This window comes from Melanotaenia boesemani, chromosome 15 (assembly GCF_017639745.1).
Source record: "Melanotaenia boesemani isolate fMelBoe1 chromosome 15, fMelBoe1.pri, whole genome shotgun sequence".
In the NCBI taxonomy this organism is placed as follows: domain Eukaryota; kingdom Metazoa; phylum Chordata; class Actinopteri; order Atheriniformes; family Melanotaeniidae; genus Melanotaenia; species Melanotaenia boesemani.
The window spans coordinates 19,008,813-19,032,598 of record NC_055696.1 but is presented as its reverse complement, the minus strand read 5'-3'; the positions used below and the strand labels follow the sequence as shown (position 1 = coordinate 19,032,598).

Here is a 23,786-nt window from a genome sequence, read left to right as displayed (position 1 = left end):
TAACGACAATACTGTACAACAAAGTCTATAATAAATGTTATTCAGTAAAATTATAATTTAAAAAGACCTCTCATTAAAATAACACATATTGGATCAGTGCTCTGCATCAGCAGGTACCTAAATCCCAAGTATCGGAATCTGTATCAGAATTATGTTCACATCACTGATACGTAAAACAGTTCTGCCCTGCTGGCCAATATCCAGTGTAAGACAGATACAAGACGTTACAGAGATGTAACATTATAAGCTGTAAGTACAAGCAACAGCAGCTGGTGGCGCTACTAATCTACAGCCAGCTAATATCAGAGCTACAACACCTCCGTCTCCACTGGCAAACCAGCTAGAAGACACCCAAGTGTTTAAAAACTGATTAATAGAGAGACCAGTAAATGCAGCAGGTATGTTCACTTTTGTGCAGGATGCAGTTAACGAAGCATTCACTCTTAAATTGTAGCTTTTCTGAATGATTAACATCAGGATTATCATCTGGATGATTATTATCAGTAGCAACAGAAAGGATGAAAGAAAAAAACTCCTTCAATAGGTTATTTTAGGTGTGGTGAAAGATGCAGGTTGTTCCCTGTCAGCTGTCTGAAATTTGGACAAATTTTGCTAATAAAAACAGCCGAAGAAACATCCTCCCAGAGGTGACTCCATGTTTGTGTCAGTTACCCCATAACATTTTTATTTTATTTTTTAGGAAACTCTTGTAAACTCTTTCCAATAGCCTTCTGTAAGACATAAAAAACAAAGCTAACATGTCAATCTTTGTTAAGAAAGCACAACTATATTTCTTTAGAACATCCTTACCGGTCTATGGTAAACATTTGTTTTATTTTTGTTTTTCATGTCATCCATTAACTATTTTGATCTCAGATGCAGTTACAAGTCACTGTTATTTAAATCAATGTTGCTTCTAGGCTTTTTAAATCTTAGGACTTAAGTTAATATTTGAGATTATTAACTTAAGTCATGTACATGCATACTCAAACTGCACTCCAAAAAAAAAAAAAAAAAAAAAATCAAAACTATTTTTATTATCAGGTTTTGTGCAAGACTAAAACATATTTCTTCCTAAATACATTTTTCCTATATAATACATAGATTACAAACCGTATGAAATCAGCCCAAATCAGAAATCTTAATTCAAACTCAACGGGAGAGAAAACTGCATATTTGGTCCATGAGTTTGTCTTCACAGAATCAACACTGTTCACTCACCAACACACAAACTACGTTTAAAAAGTCCCAAACATTTTATTTTCTTAGCGTCATTTCAACTTCATGTTTATACTAAAATCATCAGCATTTCTTCACCTATATATAATGTTGTCTTTTCAATATACAAGTATCAATAAGCAGGATTAAAAGATCACAATGGCTTTGTTACGTCTGTGTTAAAGAATTTCCAATATCCTATTATATTAAAATATTTTGTATATAGAGTCTGTATCTTAAACTGAGGTTTAAAAATAAAAAGTGAGTTCCCATACAAGGCAATTATAGGATTTAATCAGATTGGGAGTCTCATAAATTAAACAATCCGAAAAAATAGAGAACAGCGATGTCATCAGCGGTGTTCTGAAAGTCCAGAGAGAAAAGATGACAGACGGTTTCTGAAGGACAGATCAGACCCATGAAACAACTTTCCACTGCCAGTAAACACATTCCAGGCAGCGCAGACAGCGGGTGCTGTCCGCCTTCAAGAATTTGTTCAACACACGATTATAATGACTGTCAAATAAAAAGCACACGCTCTATAAGTCAGGTACAATGTTTAGAGTGTTGTTAGAGCTCGGGTGTTGTGGACACAAATACTCCAGGTGACACCAAAAACAGTCTCAGAGCACTAACTTTCCTCAGAAACTAATCTTAAACAGTGATACTCGCATACAAACATATGTTTGACTATATTACTGAAGACTGTGCTTTTTAAACAAAGAACACTTAACACACCTGTTTGCCTGCACTGTATCCAAATGATACCTCAGCTTAACAGCATTGTTCTATGAGAATAAACACTGATTCATTCAATCACTGACATAATTAATCATCGACTTCTTGCTTGAATTTTCCTCCAGCACGTTGCTTCAGCTGGTAGTAAAAGTGCCAGATTCCAACAGAATCAAGTCTCTGTTGCGTCTTTGCATCGTCCGTCGCTCGGCTTCTTCTCAGAGATCATGGTGGACCACATCCAGAGGTGGAGCAGGAGGCATCTTTGAGTATGCCTCTAACTGCTTTCACACACACACACACACACACACATATACATATATACGCACACACATACACATGATGCATGTCCTTGCTCCAACGTCTCCTTGTTTCAACTATCTCACTGAAGATTATTTGGAGATTTGCTGTTGGAGGTGGAGGAGGAACTCGTAGTACGACAGGGCCGACTCTGTCCGGTCCTCGATCATGTTCTGCATAAAGTTGGGTTTCAGCTGGCTCTCATCCCTGAGGTCAGGAACACAGGGTGGAAAAAAAAGTTAGCATACGTCATTTTTCGCTTTGATGTATGAAGACATTCAAATTAGCCTCAGATCTTTCCTTCTTTTCCTTTTAATATAAACACAAACAAAACTCATTTTTAAATCCAACCCTGAACATCCGTGTTAAGCAACCGGCAGCTCTCCTCTTCGCCTGCCTTTTGTAGGATCAACATCCACGTTTACACAGTGGATGCCTGTCAAAGTGTTGAGAGATGTTCACGGCTGCTAAACCAAGCAGCTACTATGAGAACATAAATCTATTGTACTGTTAACACCAGTGGTTTAAATAAATATATTTTTAATAAACCCTAAATTATGACAGGTAGTGTTTTTTTTGTTTTTTTTTTATTGTTTAAAATGAAAAAATCTGAATAAATAATTGTGAAGTGCTGTCAAGTTGTGAAAGACAGCAGGGATTTCAGTTGGGCAGTGCTCACCTTTTTATTTGCTTTCACATCTCCACTCCCAAAAATCAGGCTAAACAGGTATGTAGTATGTTGAAGTGGCTGTGTGTCTGTGTAGACTTAATATGGCACTGAATTCAGAGGGATACAAAGGGATAAAATCCAGCAAGGTTTGTTACCCACCTGATAATGTGGAGGGAAGGGAAGAACGGCCTCTGATCCCTGAGCCACCCAACAAAAGCTCTGGTTCTCTGTGACTCAGCAGTGTCCAGTTCTGGGAGGAGATACTGAGAGGAGAACAACCGAGCTTTTAATCATTACCAAGGTGGAAAATTAAAGAAAAAAACATTCAAATGAAATAAGCAAAACTGCAGCTCTGCTGTGTTTAAGTTAAAGGATGTAATGAGACTCAATTAGATCCCCTCCTTCAAATAATGCAGGAAACAATGTCAAACTCTCTCTAGAAGCCTCTCACTTGTCCTTTCTGGGCTACCATAGAAACATTGAGGTGAACACAGCAGTGACGAGGAGGGGGACCCACAGTGGTTTTGGATATAAACTGCTTGTTCTAATCATTTTAACGTTCTCAGTTTAAAGAAAAACTATTTACGCTTACAGAAAAAGTAACACTAGAAACTTTAACAAAACTTGCTTATATGGCGTCTTCGAGTACATTCAGACAAATATAAATTTGGAGCGCAGAGACTGAATGGTGATTGTGGAAACTGCATTATGACGTATCCTACCAGGTTATCAGGCACAGCAGCGTAGCTTGGAACTCCCAGAACTTGTGTGAGGAAGTTGGGGTGGCAGTTGCGTCCGATCCAAAGATACATCACCTTTTGGGATTTAAAAATAAAAAAAACATTGATATTTTAATTAAGTAATGAGCAAGGTTTCATCACAGAGCTGTCCACATTTACAGATTAAACAGGGACCAACAAACCTTTGTGCCACAAAATGCATTAGCACACAAAGTGCACGGTAAAATGATTTCTTATGAAGAAAGTTGAATTTTTGCCAAACATCCAGCAAAACGTAAAACATCAACTTTGGCTTTGTAAGCTCGTTTATGTTCATATTTTATAACGTACCGTTCCAGCATCCATGACGAAAGCTCCCTCTCTGCCGAGCTTCTCCACAGACAGCTGCAGCAATCTGGGCTGGGGGATGGTACGATCGTTGATGTTCAGAGCCCCCTGAAGACAGGGAAGAAAAGACAGGGAAGGGAAGAGAAGATTACTTAGTGGCACTGACTAGAGCTGAGAATAAACCAATGCAATACTGGCATCATGCTCCAGTATTGGCACCATTTGCAGATCAGATTATAGATATATCTCAGAGTTTAAATATACTGTACAGGTGGACACAAGGCCTGCCACTGAGCCTGCTAGTCAATTAGGCTTTATTTAACATCAAGGAAACACACTGACTGCTGTACTCCAACCATCTTAACGACAAGTATATTATAGTTAGCTTCACCAAATACAGATAAAAGCTCCTATAACAGTTTAAAAGATGTTAAAACCTGTATTTATTCAGTTATTTTTACTTTATATAAATATGTATGTATATAATATATAAAAATGTAAATTTTTAGATTTTAATCTACACAGAGAATTAGGGTTCCAATAAAACACAGAATTAAACAACTTTCCTAAATATCATGATCTACCATCACATTCTGAGGCTCTCTTACAACTTTAATTACAAACCCCTTTTTTCATTATGTGAGATTTTCATGTTTGCCATTGTCTTGTGGCTAAAGTTTGGTCATTTCCCTGCTGCAGGACTAAACTAGGTATGGCTTCATATCTATGTTATAGTTTAAATAACAGAGCTCAGATATTCTCATTCAAACAACAAAACTGGATCAGAAATTAAAATTGTAGATTGGTGCAACTCTAACACTGACTTTTAAAAACACCTGGGGAAAAAAAAAAAAAACTAAAACGATATTCATCTACTTTTTTATATACACCATGGAAACATAATATTTTGCTTTATGCTCAAACCACGTAGTCATACATTTAAAAAAATCTGTCTAGCTACTAATATGTCATTATCCTCACCTCATCCGTCAGATCATCGACGCGGTAGAGAGCAGGGTGGATCATCAACATGGTGTAGGCCAGAGGCTGGTACTTCAACTGGTACATGGCAAATATTCGGTCATCCAGCCTGGTACTGGTGCCTGTCCTGAACGCTTTCTGCAGGGTTCACATAAACAGGATCAATAATGACTCAATCTGATGGTCTCCAATATCAGATCTAATGAGCAGAAGGAATTTCTTGATGTTATTTATGGTTATTTTAGTTTGATTTGTGGTCTTCAAGTGAAGGAAGTAGTAATTTAATCCTTGTTTGTTACAAATCTGGGGTTGAGTCAAGGCACATAAGTGGGAAAAGCGGTTTGGAGATTTCTAGTATACGAAAGCGGTAGCCAACAGTGTTGTTGCGCTACAATGACTGTTATGTTAAAAGAGGTTACCTGTTTGAGCAGAGCGAGGACGTAGAGCGGGAAGAGTCTGAGGCAGGCTGGAGCGAGCAGGCCTGGCTGCTGGACGGTCAACACCGACTGCCGGAAAGACGTCAGTGAGTCAATAGCAGCGTTGGTCATCGCATCTCTGGCGTCACTCAGACTGGCGGTCACCGAGCGGTCCACAGCTGGAGAGAGACACAGATGAAGTTGTTGGGAGACAGGGAGGACTTCAGCTATTTCTTTCAATCATCTATTTTTAATGTTTTGTATTTTCTGTTGCTCAACTGTAGCAACTGCACAAGCAGAGAAAGGAAAACAAAAGTTTTTCCATAAATTGAATATTCTAATTTTTACCAGAAGCATGAAAAAAAAACAAAAAAACAAAACAAAAAATCAGGGAAGAAACATTTTGAAACGACCTCTACTCTTTATGGTAATGTACTTCAAAGAATGGGGCTGTTAGGAGGAGGCCCCCAGGTTTGTTTCTGATCTGAATAATTCCTCAAATCCTACATCAAGAGCATCATCCCTACATCGCTGCAGCTTTTAAATGTCACTAAACTTGAAAAGTAGGATGAGTTTACAGAATAATCTGCAGCAATACAAATGGTTGGGTGGATGGATCAACGTGGAGCAACATTTAAACTGCAAATAAATGAAGTCAAATGTTGGGATTTCAACAGTATCAGTAAGTTGTCCATCACAGCACTATGTGAAACGGTCATGAGCATCATTCACACCTCAATGTTCGAGTCATTATGTTCTCCTCCAGCTGATGTTCACTATGACAAAATCATGTCAGGAATATCAGTGCTCTCCGACGAGCCCAGACATACTGGACTACTCATTATGTGATGGTTGCTAAGCAACTACAACTGTCGCCACTCATCGCCATCTGTTAGTGGTAATAAAACAGTGAAGTAGATGGAACGCCCTAATCTTATATTTGATGAAGGGAAAAGCAATAATTTTACAGTGTTGTTAGTGATGATTAAACCTATGTTTTATCCAACAATACACACAAACACACACATACAAGTTTGATATGATGCAATACTTTGGAAAATTCCCCAAACATTGGAAAAAATACACAGAACAATGTTAATCCTAACATTCCTGATGGAAGCTCAACTTTAAAAAAAAAAAAAAAAAAAGACAATGGCTAGGCGGAGGTCTGCGCTCAGTGTTTCTAGTTTCTTCAGAGGCTGAGATGTTTAAGGTTTCAGCAAGCACATTGAAGTTTTCCAGAAAACCCTCATGATTTCGAGGCCGACGCCTGCGGGCTTAACGTCTTCATATAAGCAAATCTTTGTTGACTGGATATGGATTAATTATGCACAGCGTCGGAGTAAATTATTCTCCATGGAAAAACAGTCATTCCTTTTGCAATCCAACAGTCTGAAGCATTCAGTTGTAAGACTAAATTATGTAACCTAATTTCACAACCCATACAACGTGCAGTACCTACCCATACAAGCCAACAGCCCAGTGATTGCTTGAACATCAGCCCCAGCAAAGATATCCGACAGAGAATTGACAACAGGAAGACACAAAGTGTGCACACGGATCCTCCTCTCTCCTGTGAGAAACAACTTGTGTTATTCAACACAAAATAATAAAGACGTAGTTTCTGATTTATGAAATTCAAGACAGCCTTCTCCGGCAGAGTGTGTACCTTTGCTGGAGGTGTACAGCAGAGCAGCCTGGAAAGAAACAACCTGCATGTCATCTAGGTTTTCCTCAATGGACATTTGGACTGCAAAGCCAGCGTCTGGATTGACGTTAGGGAGGGACAACAAGTCTGTGGAGCGCACAAAGAAGTTTCCGTGGAACGTGTGGATGGACAGACCTGCAGGAAGACGGAGAGACAAAGATCAGTTAAATTGGACTCAAAAAAAAGACTCAACTCCAAATCACAACGAAAATGAAAATATCAGCTCATTCTTTAACACAGTCAGAAATATTTTAACGTACTCCATAGCTGTAAAGGCTGAACTGTTTATTGGTATCTCCCTGAAATATTAAAGATGTAATCCAACCTTTTTGCTCAGAGCTCTAAACGGTAATTTTGGTATATTTCAAACAGTTGAACAACCTATGAACATGAGTCATGACTGTAAGTAATGCTTATTGTAAGCCACAACAGACACTGAAAAAAAACAGATAATTATGCAAAGAGAACATGAGAAATAGGGTGATCCTAATGATATTTCTAGAAACTTTGTGCCACAAACCTTTGGTGCAACGTATCCTCATAACAGCCTCAAAGCCAATTTTTCTTGTCAGATATCTCTTCAGATCCCTCTGGAAGCGCTCCACCTGACCTGGGTTGTGCTGCTGGTGGTAGGAGGGGTAGTAATAAATGCTTCCTGCCGAGTATCTGGATATGCACCCTGAGAGAGAGCAAGCCAAAGAGAGATAAAGAATCAAATATACTGACCCCTTATTGTGATTTTTTTCCCCAAACATTAAGCATTGTGGAAATAGAGGATCAGTCAAAGGCCAGGGTGCTGAGTGTTAGTTCAATATTTTCTGCATCAACAGTTATGGAGTGGCAATAGTTGGTTCTTATTTGAAATGCCAAATGTCAATAGAAGAGAAGAGAGAAGAAGAGACAAATCTCATATAACTGGTACATATTATTATAATTACTTTCCATTGAAGAGTTTTAACTTAACATTTATTTGCCAAACCAAAAAGGACAAGTCTCTGAAACATTACACCATAACTCAAGACAAACACCAATGTGCTTAGCACCCTTAAAACTCAGCTATTGAGCACCATCTGATATTTTTGGTCTGTATTCTTGCTGTGCCACCTTTGTTATACCTCAGTTACTATCATTACTCATTTGATTACATAGCTGGTACTTGATAACCAGAGTAAAACCTGATTTCTCTACAGAAATCTGTGTTGTATAAACACAGCTGCAATGGAGGAATTGTCAAAAAAAAGGTAAAAAGAACCAGTTAAAAAATATTTTTTAAGATGACAAAAGATTTTGGAAACATACCTAAAGGAAAATTAACAGATAATGTATATTTTTAAATTAACACAATGACTCGTTTCATTGTAACTGAAAGTTATAATAGCCAAATAGATGGACACTGATCTGACTGATATTCATTACACGGGTATTTGAACAGTGCTCTCATTTCAAAACTGATTTGCTGGCCTCTAGATTGGTAACTCCCATATATTCATTTTTCAAATCCAGGACTAACTTAAATTTAGCCCTTGGCTCAGGGATCTCCAACTCCGGTCCTCGTGAGCTACTGTCCTGCAGGTTTTGGATTCTACCCTGACGCAACACACCTGACTCAAATCACTGGGTCATTAACAGGCTTGTGCAGGAGTTATAGTAGGAAAGATCTAAAACCTGCAGGACAGTAGCTCACGAGGACCGGAGTTGGAGACCCCGGCCTTGGCTGATGGTATGTATGGTCCCTTCATGCACAACAAAATTATGAAGAAGAAAATCAGCTGTATCGGTTCTGTATTGTCAATGTTAGATTGCTGGATAATTATAAGCTTGTATTTATGGGCTTGTGTAGAAATTACAGGGACCTCCATTAGTTTACTGTTTGGTTTCTCAGACACAATGCCACAGAATTTCCCCTGGTTTCTTTAATTACCATCAAAGTCTTTGAGTGGATTCAAGAAAACAAATAAATTAGGAAGAATCACAGAAAGAGAAAAACAAGCTGGCTCCTTTACTGACAAATGTCACCAATATCGCATTCCTATGGAAGAAGAATTCTGCAATCCAGATACTTAACTCATAGCATGATGGGCATTATCCACACCACATACACTGTTTAACGTCAATATTTTTCGGCATTGTTTCCTTCAAATCAATGAGCCTGATACCTACCAAGTGAGGACAGGTCACAGTACTGAGCACTGAGCATGAAAAGATCAACAGCCACCTGCTGGCCAGAGCAGTCCAGAGCCAGCTTCTTGTAGAAGTCTGTTGCAGGCGATAAGTGCTGGATTTCCTAAAATGTAAACACATCAGGGGAAAACTAAAGTTATTAGCTACAACAGACTTCAGTAAAGACTTTGAGTTCCTGTAAATAATACCATAAATTGTGAAGTGTTGTCTATTTGCTTGAGTTGAAGCACTGGCCGCCTTTCGCCCAGTACTGCCAGGTGGAATCTTTTCTATATTACCAACACCGATGCTGCTGGTGTTAGTTTTACACTTGGCTGACGTGCATTATTACTGGCCAAACGTACTCCTTCATTTAGAAAGCATGGATCAGTCTCTTCTTTCTGATTTCTATTATGATTGCCAAACATCACTTTGTTGCATTATACACCATCAACTGGCACAAAACGTGGATACAGAATTCTATAATACACCATTTTTCAATATCGCTTTTTTTCTTTTTAAACAGTGTTATGATCTTCAACACACTTCTCACGGATGTCCTTGAGAAAACTCATCAATGTAACTTATACCTTGGCAGATGCCCGCTGGTTGGGGTCCTCCCTGGACTGGAGTGCACCCACACCGAGGTTAGGCAGCTGTGTCTGAAAGACAGACATGCGCCCTCCAGTGGGTGACAACAATTTGAAGGCTGCCTGCAGAGCTGATCCTAGAGCAGACTGAGTCTCCATTGTCTTCTGAAATAAATTCGGCAAGCTCTTCAGCAGATCCTGCACTAGCTGGAAAACAGGAAAAAAATTCAGTACAAGTTTAAATATTTACCACTTAAATATAGTGTTAATAAATCTTACAATCTACAAAGTAAAAAAAAGTGAAATGACCAAAATTAAAAACATGTTGGGGTAAATATGAAGATTTAAAATAAAAATAGCATTAAGGTATATTACCTCCTTGCATTCATTGAGGTTTACTAGAAGGCTGTCTGGTGTCGGTAAAAAGATATCTGTGAAGTGAACAAGATTATATTAAAGAAAAATTGTTTTACATTGATATTAATATCTATTTAGAAAAAGAATTGAAAAGCAGTAGTCTGATAGCTTATAAAGGTTATAAATTGGTGCAGTAAGTTTGCAGACAGCTGGTGCAATAATAAGTGTGGCCTTCACTGTCAGCTGCGTCTCACCTTCAATGTCAGACACGATGAGCATCTGTGGCTGGGAAAGCCCCTCCTGGAGGTTGTAGAAATGGATGGTGCTGTCAAAAGTAATGAAGCCTACTTTTGTCCGTGAGTCTCCAGGAAGCCTAGGACACACAAACACACATTCTCTGATGAAGCTTTACATTTAAATGATTAGATAATCTTCTTATCCTGATAGTTATGTTGATATCAAAGACCTGAAACCATTTAAAATCAAATGTTGTACATACGCATTGATGTTGTCCAGCAGGGACTGACAGAAGACATTCAGATACCCAGTCTCTACTGCATTGTGGGACACATCCAGAACAAAGAGATAAACAGCAGGCTGTGGTGGTCTCAGCTGCAAAAAACATCCAGGTCAACATAAGTAACTTCAAGCAAAATAAACAGAAAATAACAAGCACATGTTGAAATAAAAAATATTAAATGTTTATTAAATTTTAAATATTTACAACATGTAACACCACTGTTACAAAAATATAGAATAAGTTGATGAAGCTGAACAAACCTACCATGTATTCTGAAGGAGCAATGAATTCAATAGTGGCGTTCTGGACCTCCGGTCTTTTGTGTGGCTCTCCATATGATCTGCTGACTGGGTTGTACATAAACTCCTCTGGAACTACAGACAAACACACAACATTGAGAGGTTTTCTTGTTAAGTTTTTTACCCTCTCTGCTAAGAAGTGAGGGATAATTACTACATGTACAAATTCAATATATTTGTTCTAAGTTCACCAAAACAGTAATCATCTAACAAGGCAGATTTAGTTTATATTCAAATCTAAAAACAAAATCCTCACACACTATAAAACATACATAAAACAGAAGTACTATTTTAGAGGATACAATACTTAGTAAGGGCTGGGATATACTTGCTGTTAGCAACACGTCCAAGTATATGTCATGGCTGCCGCGTTTTCCTAGAGTTTGTTAGGTACGCAGGCCGCTCACGTTGACAGTACACAGTCCTGCAGTGCTGTGCACAGCTCCTAGCTGTAACCTCCAGCTCGTGCTTCTGTCATTCGCAGCAAATATATACACAGACATAGCCGAACGTTGGCGTGTGTGCTTGTGTTAACAGCAAGTATATCCCAGCCCTAAAATGTTTGCTCTGTCATTTTTCCAACTCATTTCTTGGAATGCATTTTGTGGCTGAGCTGTATTTATCTGAAAATATATCCGAAAGTGCCTCCAGACATCCAACAGACAGCAGCGCTGTCAGATGCTCCCATCTCACTTGTCACCCTCCGCTTTCTTGAAATGAAATAAAATGAAATGAAGTGTACTTATATAGCACTTTTCTAGTCAGGTTGACCACTCAAAGCGCTTTACACCACATGTCACATTCACCCATTCACACACACACTCTTACCATCGTTAACTCGATAACACAAGTTGCACTTCCACCTTCTCTGGTCCAGGAAAGACACAAAAGGGTTGATGTAGGTTCTGCAGGACCGACACCTGACAATGGTGCTAGATGTCACCACAGGAAGTTGCTGCAATGACAAAACCAGACAGCAGAAATAACTTTTTCAGAAAAGAAAACTAATGTTCTTGTTTTTAGATTATCGTAACTGGCATTTATGAAGCTTTTCTGTTGTTGTTCAAGTTGCACAACATCGCTTGTGTCCTTGAACAACGCAGGAACATGAGACAACTGACTTTCAGATTTTTTGCAAAGGGGTGTTTTCAGTCACACCTATCGTGGAAAAAAAGTAAAAATAATTTGTAACCAGTCCCAATCTCAAATGGCTGGTAAATCTTATTGGAAGAAAGCTGAGTTAAATCTTAGATTACTTATGATGTTGAGTTGAAAGTTATTATGCTAAAACTGCTCCTGACAAAACCTAATATCACACAAATTCCCTCAAAATAATTGTAGACTCAGTCCTGAGAACTGCCTTTAACCAGGAAACTGGAGTTGCAGTGGTTGTGTACTGGTGTATCCCCCAAGTTGTTTGGATATACAGTACATGTCTTTAATTGTAACCTGACAGGAACAAAACAGCCATTTAAGATACTGATCAAAGTAAAAGATTGAGACTGTTTATTGTTACCGTGTAACCCAGTAAATATAATTTTGGTGACTTACAGTTAGAAAACAGTTAGATGTTGCAAAGTCTGTTGCAATGTCTGCCCCCTAGTTTGGGAAACACACCTTTAAACTAATCTGTTTAATGCTTTAAAAGAGATCCAAGAAATAAATTCTGCAAAAGATGTCAATTAAAGTGTAAACAGAGCGAGAAAATATGAACATTAAATATTAACTTGAGTTGTTACCGAGAGGTCTTTGAAGGGGTGCAGCAGCAGACCCAGCGGCATTTTAGCTTTACTAAGCAGAGACTGGGTCTGAGGGATGCTGGACAGTGTACAACGGAAAACCCTGGTGGCAAACAAACAAAGACTTGGTGTGAACAAACTGCACAAAGGATACCCAACTAAAGCAAACAGTTCGTTTTTTAGGTACTGTATATTTGCTGCACAGCAAAAAACAATCAGTTTTAAATGATAACTGCACAGTCCAAATATAAACATCTTGTACTAGTTTATCACAACTTACTCTGGGCTGCAGTTGAGCCTCTGCAGGTCCTGGGGAAGGCAGGGTGTTGGTGCTGGAACTGGACTTGGTGGCAGTAGGTTCCTCTCTTGCAACAGGTTGACCACTCTCAGGGCTTCTGGGGTGCTGGACTGCAGGCTCATTGCTGCCAATGATGGGCTCAGCTGGGCAGGCCCTGGGCCACCAGGCAGCTAGAGACAGTAAAGCAACAAACTTACAGTTACAGATTCACCAAAAACTAGTGATTCCTGTTTAATCATGGGTGGGAAAACCACTTCTACATAACTTACTGGTGTAAAGGAAAATAGAAAACAACTAAAATCGTTTTTTTTTTTTAAATCAAACTATGTGAGTCAGGTTTCCATGTTGTCAGAACCTCCTGAGTTTACATGTAAGCACACGTGCACTACAAAAGAGTAAACCATGTATGCAGACTGTTAAATTACGTTAGTGTGACACTGACTTTCCTCTAACCTGTTGGTATGGCTGAGGTGCTTGAGTGTATGGTTGCGTGGCAGCTTGCATCGCAGGGTGCATGGGGGGTGATGTGTGGGGAGCCGAGGTGTTCTGGTACCCAGGAGGAAGGGAAGGGTAGTGACCCGAGTGCCGACCGGGTGGTCCAGGCTGAGTCAAGCCAGCTGTGAATGAAGAAGGATCATGAGTGAATTCAGTTTACAATGAAATTTTTTTTACTGTGATTATAGAAAACATGAAACCCTTCAAAAAAGGCCAAACCCAAAATGGCATCAGACCAAAATTTAGCAGCTTCCCTAACTTCCCAGTAGTTTTATGCTCAAAGCACCTACACACACACTGTGGTTCAAATTTACTGAAATTTGAGTAAATGGAGCATTTAGAGAACAATTATCTGCAAGTTAATCGTGCCTTTATGGCAAATAAGTATTTATAGTAGCAGAGAACTTGAAGGACTGGTTAATGAGTTAAAAATAGTGAATAGTGAAGGTACATGCCATTTATTGCATTGCTTTGTTTAGTAGTTTGGTTATATTTTCTAAAAACAAAATCCATAGAGGTCTATGGCATAAACTATTAACGGACCGTGTATAGTTAATGTTAATTTAGTTCATTTTCATGGGTTTTGAAAAATTACATCAAAAAGCATACAATCCAAGACTTCGCTTTTAAATGTAAGGTTTGTACTTGGTTACAACCAGCCAGAACCAATATTCATACCAAAAACCATATAGATGACTATTTGCCAGCATATCCATTTTGAAAACCCATATTTTAAACCTTAACATGCAGGTGGATGATATATAATACTCCCTGTGGCAGAAAGGGCCCTTACCCATTTTGTTGTCAACATGATTATAATTGCTGGATGCTTGTGGGCCATTGCCAGCTACAGCTCCTGTATCAAAGCAAACAAAGATGCAATATGAATATTAGAGAAACTTTGCTATTTGCTAACAAGATGTGCTAAAGATGGAGTCAAGTGAACTGCAGTGCAAGTCAAAGGACAGATGAACACAAGGAGTACTAAAACAGCAACAACTTTTTATTTATGCGTCAGAGGCACAATATGGAGGAACTACATAACTAGAAAACTATAAAAATTAAATATTACCAAGGATGCACACTGATACAAAAGAAATCCAGAATCACAAGCACATAATACAGAGTTTAAAGCATGCCATCTTAAAATTCTATTAGTTTGGTCTTTTTATTTATTGTTCTATAAAAAAATAAATAAAAGAAGCTCAGTTTTGTACTGATTCTGCAGAGCTTCGAGTTTGCCGTCGCTATAATGGATGGGGGGGGGGGTGTGCATCCATAGATACAATGAAGAACAACACAGCGAGGACAGGATCGGCACCACAAAACTGACAACATCTAACAATAATGACACCAGACAGCTAATGATTTAGTCACACCTGGACATTCAATATCCCCTTCTTGGCAGTTGGGCTCAGAAGGAGAGAGAGCATTGTTGACAGCACCCCCACACTGAGCTGGCATGTGTAAGGAGGAGGGAGGTAAACAACAAAGAGTACAGAACAAAAATGATTTGTTTACGGAAGAACACAAAGTTAGAAGCACAGTGATACAATATCATGATGGGCACAGGAGGAGATGTCACTCTGTAATCAGCAAACACAAAACGTATGATGAATTCTTCCTCTGTGGGTGAAGTTTATTTTAAACATAACTGTAACTTTGATACTGTGTCACACAGAATGAGTGATTTCACAACCTTCAAGGCCAAACTGGTTCAATTTCCTCGACCTAACACTCCAACTCAGAGGTCCGCAACCCTGGTCCTCAAGGCCCACTATCCTGCAAGTCTTAGCTGTCTCCCTGCTGCAACATACCTGATTGTGTGTTGCAGCAGGGAGACATCTAAGACCTGTAGGATAGTGGGCCTTGAGGACCAGGATTGGGGACCTCTGCTATAATTTACTCTAGTCCCAAAACTTTGCAGATTTTTTAATCCCTGTTTGCATTTGCTGCCTGAAGAACAAGGCTGCTCAATCTATTTAAGACTAAATACTCACCATCTGCTTTGAGTGGTGGAGGTGTGGCATTGGCCATTGGGTGTGCAGGGGGAGGCGGTGTAGGTTTCATGGCTGGAGGTGGTCCTGTAAGTGGGGGTCCATAGGCAGGTCTGTTTGGTTGGTATGTGTTGGGAGCCAGGGGATTCACTGGTGGAGGTACAATGCCTAATAAAAATCAAAAGAATTATAAATTTTGATTCCCTGGTTTATTTTCAGATTAATTTATTACCTTTTTAGTACAAAGTGCTCAAAAACAGTGATCAGTTTTAAGGAAATAAAAACTTTTTTACACGTCCTATTTTGTTTAACAGAAATAATGTCTTGTACAAGTACTTTTTTTAAAATAATTTTCTTTTAGGCAGCACAAAAAAAACCTGTGAATTTCATGAGAGCACGGTAGGGCATGCTTCAGATAGAGTTAGCTAGAGCTGGGCCGATACTGATATTAGCATCAGACATACTTGCAGATCCTGCCAGAAGTAAGAGGATCAGGGTCGGCGAGTATTTCTCTCTAAATACCATCCAATACCACAGAAACTGAATCCTAATTCTTTTTTTCCTGGCCAACCCCACAACACACAGACACAGGACGTTTTGTCATCTTGTGTGACAATTGTTTTGAGTTGGTAAGAGAAGTAGTAGCTGCACATGAGCCACTGTAGTGCTAACATTTAGCATTAGTGCTATGTCAGTAATTTGGCATTATTACTCATTAGAAAATCCCACTAGCAAAATAGAAACATGCTTAAAGTGAAGGGCTGAAGTTTCCAGAGGTGGCAAAAATGCCGCCACATTTAACAACAGCAACCTTATAAAGCGTTTGGGTTGCCATCATGTGAAGGAGCACAAGGAGTTTGAAATAACGCAGCGAACAGCCGGATAAACAAACACTGGCAAATCAAAAGCTTTAAAAAACGTGAGCAATTCACTAAAGAAAGCCAAAAAGCCACTGCAAAAAAAAAGTTACATAATTTATTTTTCAGGATGACCAGCCCCTGTCCATTGTGGAAAACGCACATGAAGTCCAATTTCAAGCCTTTTTTAACAGAAATTCTTTGATTTGTATTGATTTACTCAATTAATTAAAAGATGTCATGTAGCAATCTATAGCTGCATTTCCATTACAATTTTTCGCAAAATAAAAGCGATATTTCTAAAATTTTGAAAAAGTGCAATTGCAAGTGTTTCCATTTAAAGGTTGTTGGCACATTAGCTGTTATTCTCATAAAATCTTGTCTCACATTTCAAGGAGGATGGAGATTTCTAATTCCTTAAAAAACTCTGCATTTCGCTGTTGTGCTTTGAAACGATGGCAGTTTTTTTTTTTTGTTTTTTTTATTTGTAAAAAGATTTCTATCTCCTCCTGCATCTACACCAAACCACCTCATGAGAGCGTAAAAGTTTTTAGTGATATTAGAGAGGCTTGTCGAAATTTAGGCGTTTCCCTTACCAGTTCTTAAACCGATACACACACAACATTCATGTTTTATAGTTTAGGCCATTGAATTATAGTAACGACAATATTGTACAACAAAGTCTATAATAAATGTTATTCAGTAAAATTATAATTTAAAAAGACCTCTCATTAAAATAATGCGTATTGGATCAGTGCTCGGTATCAGCAGGTACCTAAATCTCAAGTATCGGAATCTATCAGAATTATGTTCACATCACTGATACGTAAAACAGTTCTGCCCTGCTGGCCGATATCCAGTGTAAGACAGATACAAGACATTACAGAGGTGTAACATTATAAGCTGTAAGTACAGGCAACAGCAGCTGGTGGCGCTACTAATCTACAGCCAGCTAATATCAGAGCTACAACACCTCCGTCTCCACTGGCAAACCAGCTAGAAGACACCTGAGTGTTTAAAAACTGATTAATAGAGAGACCAGTAAATGCAGCAGGTATGTTCACTTTTGTGCAAAATATAGTTAACTAAGCATTCACTGTCTTAAATTGCAGCTTTTCTGGATGATTATCATCATGGCCACAACAGAAAAACTTAAGGAGTTCAAAAATTTTGAGTAAAAATAAAGAATTTAAGGAATAATCAAGAATATCAAAAAAGTATAGCAAAAATGTCAAATTAAAAACTGTCTAAGAATACACTGTGTACACAGCGGATTTACACGTCATAGCAGCTATTTTACTTTTATTCAGACAGACAAATCTTTGTGACTTAATTCCAGGTGAACCAAGGTCATGCAAATAAATTTCTGTACCTCACTAAACAGAATATTTTAACATAATGTTCAAATTTAAAAATCAAGAAATGACTTAAAAAAGACATCCTGACATTTTGATTATATCATTTTTATTAGAGACATATCCTGCCAACAGATGTAGTGAACACATGATCTGTGCAAGTAATTCACTAATAGCTGAAATCTCAGGATTCACTAGAACACAATCAGTCAGACTTTGAGGTCTGAACAAATTGCAACACCAACATTCAACAAGCACACGCTGTGTAATACAGCCAACTTCCTGTTGCCATAAAATGTTACTAAGCATTTCTATTTCTGTTATTTTGTTTCAGATAATACAAGCCTTAACTGGCAAGGCAGGAAACTAACATACCAACAACCACAACAAATCAAAAATTTACCAATACCTCAGATATAAATTTGTGTGCATTTAGGTTTGCATCATCAGTATTTATCATATAAGCAACAAAACAAGAACCAAAAACTCAAATCAAAATCTTCATTTTCTTCTGAAAGTTATGTCATTCCAATGCACAAAGATCACACAGTAACAACATAGGTTTCATCTGAACTTTGTACAAATTCAGAGTGAGTGAGTGTGTGGTTGGGAAGGAGCCAGAAGCAGCAGCCAGCCAACAGTCTAGGAGCAGAGAGCAATGTCCAGCTCCAACATATCAGAACTCTAGATATGCATATCTATGGCACATGTCAATGAAAGAAGACAATTACAGGGGAAAGACATCACTGCAATGGTGCTAGCAAGTTCTAGGAAGGGAACAGTGGTGGATATATAGTAAAGCAGTGTACAGTCACCAGCCAACTTCTTATCCAACCCCCAATGTGTGGGGAATCCCTTCCAGGTGGGACGTATGAGTAGGGCTGGGCACCGAATGTCGGTTCTTTCTTGACACCGACCGAAATGTGACGGTTCTACTTGGTATTGAAACATGCCTCGTCTGTCGGTTCCAAGTTTCGGTGCCCAGAGGTTTATCATGTGTAAGTAGCTGTCATCTGATTGGCTGAAACGTCCGCGTGCATGAAGTACACAAACTGATCACGCCCCTCTTGTTCTCAAGCGTCTTTCCATGTTTGATGCATTGACGAAGTCTACAAAAATGCCGAAGCCGAAAGCCTGGTTATATTTTCGCAAGAATGATACATCTACTGCGCGCTGCAATATATGCGACAAGAACATCGTCTGCAAGAACAGCAACACATCTAATTACGGTCCATGGAATAAATTTGAGAGGGGAGAGTTGCACACTTTTCTCTCCCACAAGTTCTGCCTCGGAGTCGACTTCAAGTGCACCCTCGACTTCGACTTTGCCACTCCCGACTTCTCTGTAGGAGGGCTCGGATTCATCTGACACCGAGCAAAGCACCGTCAAAAGGCTGACATGTCAATTTTCTTGAAGAAAAATTGTTAATTACATTGGCACGTGTGTGTGTCTGCACGTGTGTGTTTATAGTGTGGAGATGTTTGAGTTCTTACCTCTTGAGTTCTTATTTTTGCACTGGAAATAGCGCGAATAAACCAATATGTGCAATAAAATTTGTGATGAAATTTTCTTTAAGGGGTAATATTATAAAATAGGAACCAAAATAGGTACCCGTCAGGAACTGGCACCGAAATGAAGGTATCGGAACCGGAAAATTTTGATCAATACCCAGCCCTAGGTATGAGGTGTGTGTAAAATGCAATGATTAATTGTCTTAAAGTTCACTGGCTTGTTTTTAATGAAACCTGACAAGTATGTTTAATCTTTTAGTGATTTGACCCACAGACTGACTGCATCATTATGGCCTCATCTGCTATAATCGAGAAATACTGGTCCACTTCCATGTAATCCTCTCTTCATTTTAAAATTAACCTGTGTTGTGCATTTAGTGACCATTATAATTTTGGCTGTCAGCTGTCCCTTTGTGTTCTTACCTGGCTGAGTGTATCCATGCATAGAAGTGGGTGGGATTCCTGGGCCTGAGAGTTGGGCGGTGCTATGTGGTGGTGGTGCAGAGCTGTAAGCAGATGATGGCGACGGTAGAGACGTAGCTAAGTTTGCAGCTGGATTCACATGATTTGTCACAGGGGCTTTGGGGTGCGTGCTCATAGAAGTGGCTGGCCCCATTGGTGGGCTAGCTGTGTTGTACTGCCATGCTGGAGCCATTGGCTGTTGAGGGTTTGGGTAGTAGCTACCAGTAGACACAGCAGGAGGAGGAGGAGTAGCTTGAGCAGGGGGCAGCCTAGGGCCAGGACTGGGGCTAGCAGACTGAGGAGGAGTATGGGATGGAAGACCTCCCATCGGAGGCCTGGACAAGTGAGCCTGACCTGGAGGCGAAGGGTATGAAGTGAGTGGTGGGCCTGGCTGATAGGAGCTAACAGGAGGAACAGATTGGTATGGCCCAGTGGGGTAGAGTCCAGGACCAAGGGGTGCAGGAGCTTTGGCCTGCATTGGATTGTAAGGTGGTTGGTGCGTCATGCCATAACTGACCCCTGGCAGCTGCTGAAGGGCAACTGGATTCTGTGATGGACCTGGAGAAGAGAATGAAAATGCTCGAGTGTTAGTGCGCAAATACAAAGCACTGAACATCCCTTAACTAAAACAACCGACACAAACCCATAAAACAATTACCTAAAACCATGTCTGACATGCAAACATCTTAAAGTGCTTTTTTCCTGATTAACCATATCAACTTCATGTTGAACACTCCTCTTTCTTTTAAACAGTACTGCCACTGTTTAGAAGAAAAAAGCTGACTCATGCATCAAATGCTAATATTATTATTTCAGAATCCATGTTTCAACAGGTAAGTCAGTACCTTACCAAACAGATATAACCAAAGCTGCTACAGAGTCCATCTTAGGATCTTTCTTAAAAATTCATTAAAGACCGACTCTTAATGGTGCTTTATCTTGTGAATTTCCCTTTTAGAGATAAATTAAGTTCTAATTTATCTTCCAATTCGTCTTTTAATTAATTAATTAAAGCAATACATTTATTCTTATCCCTTTTAACAACAACTGTGCCTTTTAATGTGAGCTGCTGGACAACCGAATGTCCCCTTTGGGGAACAATAAATCATTTCTATTCTATTTTATGTTCATAGTGCAAAAGTGCAAATTAAAATAAAAAACACACATTAAAAAAAATTTAATAAAACAAAACAGATGGTACAGTACAAGTAGTGACAACACCTAGTGAAAACCTCACAGTTTCACTAAATGACCAATGAACTGACAGCCAAGAGTCTAATCTCTTTACTTGGATTTAATTCAACAGGCTCTGCCCTCAGTGACAGCAAGTACAAAGCTTTGAGCCAAATCTGACCCAGCCTTTGGTGAACACAGTAGCAGTAAAGTTTGAACTATTGGAATTGCTTTGCCTTAATATTTACCATAAAAAGTTATATTTATTTTGCAACAATATAATGCTAATTACTAAAAACCCAAAAGCAAAACAAAATGAAGTCAACATTACTTTATATATATATATATATATATATAAAAAAAAACACTATCCTCAATCTGTCTAAATAAATTTGCTTAAATTGCGGCCCAATTTAGTTGCTGCTTGCAGCAACTGATCACATAATGCAAACACAGTCACTACTATCCACTTAGAGCTGAACTCCATAACCAGCAGCAAAGCTAACTCAGCAAAGTGAAAAGGGATTAGAAAACAACTCTTCTCAACAAGCCAGGACAGATGAAGAGACATCATCCTCATCATATTTTATACCCCCCCCCCAAAAAAACATTTGTTTATAAAATAGCTAATCATAACTATTAATCCAGATTTAGTTGTGTAAATCAGCTCAACGACTAAGCAAGCACTGATTTCACTGTACAGTTAGTTCACAAGATTTCCTATAGGTACATTTAATTTTCCTCATGCATGATTTTACAGCCATGTTGTGGAATTACGACATGATTATTTTATTTTGTAAAATCATTACATTTCGCTTGAGGTATGTAAAACATAAAGAACATGAGCACATTGGTGGATGGATGCCATAGTTCAGAAAGTAAATGACATGCAAACTCATCGCATTCAGCTTTAAATGACACGTTTTCATGGTTTGCTTCTGTTATAAGAAATTTTCAGATGGACCAAAAATAAAAAACAAACAAAACAAATAAATAAAATTTAGATTAATAACATTTAAGACACTTTAAGATCTGTTTAAACATAGATGTGCAAAGGAAAGTGCATGGTACAATTTTGGTCCATGAGTATGAACAACTTTAGAAAGTTAGTTAAAGCACTCAAAACGAGAGGTTTGGATAGTTTGCACAGCACAAGAAGTCAATTGTATTGATAAGCTACTACATACTTTAGTCTGCGTCATCGATTGTGTCAAGATCGTTTTTACGGGAACAAGATAGAGATGATTATGACTGATTCAGGCTGCAGTAATGTTTTTTAATTTCTGGATCACTCCCAATGTGCCACATGTACAGTGAAGCAGTTCGTCAACAAGTTAAAAGTTGTTCAGCAAAAATAAATAAATAAATAAACAAATAAATAATATTGCAAACAAGCGAGTGACCTAAGTAATATACAGATTATATTGCTCTCTAGTTTACAGACCACACTGGAAAAACTCGAGAGGCACGGAAGAAAAGACATACAAACGCCCGTTAACCGTTGTGACAAGAGATGAAAGTTCAAGCCTTCTGGAAAGCATGAGGAAAATTATTAAAGAACTATTTTAAAGTATATCTTACTGTGCCCGTTATGTTTTCTGGTAAAAGCATGAACACATGCTTTTTTTAATCGTATTGTCATCTCTGTTAACCACTCGATCAACCTGTTGGTTTGCCACCTCGGCAAACTAAATAGAAGGAAACACAGGCTACGTGTAGCAAACTGGTGCAGTTAGCGTACCTTTATAATGACAACTAATTTAGTCATGTTATTTCAGTACGATAAGACAGGTTAACTGTAATTATCCTTGCGTAGCCATATCTGACAACTCATCCTTACTTGGCTAACTTACGTTACGTTACTAAGCAAGCTAGTTAGCTAACAGTTAGCTAGAGACACAAATAACTATCGCTAGTGCTCAGTTCTGCGTCTGTTAGCTAATGTCAGCTACTTCGCATTGAGACAGTCTTATACTCTAATGATACTCACCATTTGCGTAAGTCTGCCCCGTCCCAGTCCCATTCTGAGAGTTGAACCCCGCAGTTGACATCTTGAAATAGACACCAGGATCTAATTTAGAGGTGCTTGGTTTGCGAGTACCTAGCTGAGTCTTTAGCCAGCTAACTAGCTGACAGTCGCGGGGTTAAACTTGTAGCTCTAACAACGTGGCGCTTTGTCAAAGTAGTCTCTTAGGTAAAGTCTCTAAGTTTCTTTATAAAAGTGAATTAGGTGACCTGTCCGAAATCATAAATCCATGACTATAACCAAAAACCCCGTTCGACTACCTACGGGTGGATAACGATAGGCCTTGGTCAGAGTAGCGTGAGACGCTTCTCCAGTATCACCGGAAGTTGGGATCACCCAGCAGGATCAACGTAAGAATCGCATGCGCAGTGTGTACACGTGGCATTTCCTTCTGTGCTCAGGATTTGCCAGTGTACTAGAAACAACAGGGGAAAAGTAAGCAAAATGAAATAAGCTACTTAATTTTTTGATAAGATCTTCTCATTGGTTTGATTTAGGAAAATCCTAAAATATCTGCTAAACTCAGCCCTGATTTTTAACAGTCGTCATTGTTATAAGCATCTAGAAGAACTGATATTAAGAGTTTGAGATGATATGACCAACTGAATATATTGCAAACTAACCAGCCATATGTTTGTAGATCGTCACACACATAACTGTATAGCTAAAGAGGTCATAAGTGCAGATGATACGGATTATTTTATGTTAGATATCGTTTTTTAAAATAACTGTCTTTTAAAAATGTCTTCATTAATTATTCCACCTCTTATTAATCAGTGACAAAGCTTTACAATGTCAGCAAATGTAAAATGTTTTGGACTACTCTTCTTATGATGATATCTATATCTTTG

The 23,786-nt window shown here is 38.7% G+C and overlaps 1 protein-coding gene across 2 annotated transcripts; it reads right to left on the bottom strand.

Annotated features, from left to right (window-relative positions):
* Positions 1 to 850: 850 nt before the first annotated feature.
* On the bottom strand, positions 851 to 23,279 carry sec24a (SEC24 homolog A, COPII coat complex component). Of its 2 annotated transcripts, XM_042007739.1 has the most exons (24): positions 22,900 to 23,279; positions 19,698 to 20,294; positions 15,554 to 15,718; positions 14,933 to 15,010; positions 14,347 to 14,409; positions 13,512 to 13,675; positions 13,041 to 13,228; positions 12,761 to 12,863; positions 11,850 to 11,976; positions 10,987 to 11,096; positions 10,702 to 10,814; positions 10,457 to 10,575; positions 10,221 to 10,276; positions 9,846 to 10,052; positions 9,256 to 9,379; positions 7,616 to 7,774; positions 7,057 to 7,230; positions 6,850 to 6,960; positions 5,391 to 5,566; positions 4,972 to 5,109; positions 3,994 to 4,098; positions 3,646 to 3,738; positions 3,083 to 3,186; positions 851 to 2,460 (listed from the first exon to the last, which is right to left on the bottom strand). In XM_042007739.1, exons 1-24 carry the CDS (start codon positions 22,958 to 22,960, stop codon positions 2,346 to 2,348), a joined length of 3,450 nt encoding a protein of 1,149 aa, XP_041863673.1. In that variant the 5' UTR covers positions 22,961 to 23,279; the 3' UTR covers positions 851 to 2,345. The 2 variants fall into 2 exon arrangements, with proteins under 2 accessions (XP_041863673.1, XP_041863674.1); XM_042007740.1 differs by lacking the exon at positions 14,933 to 15,010.
* Between the last annotated feature and the right edge of the window lie 507 nt (positions 23,280 to 23,786).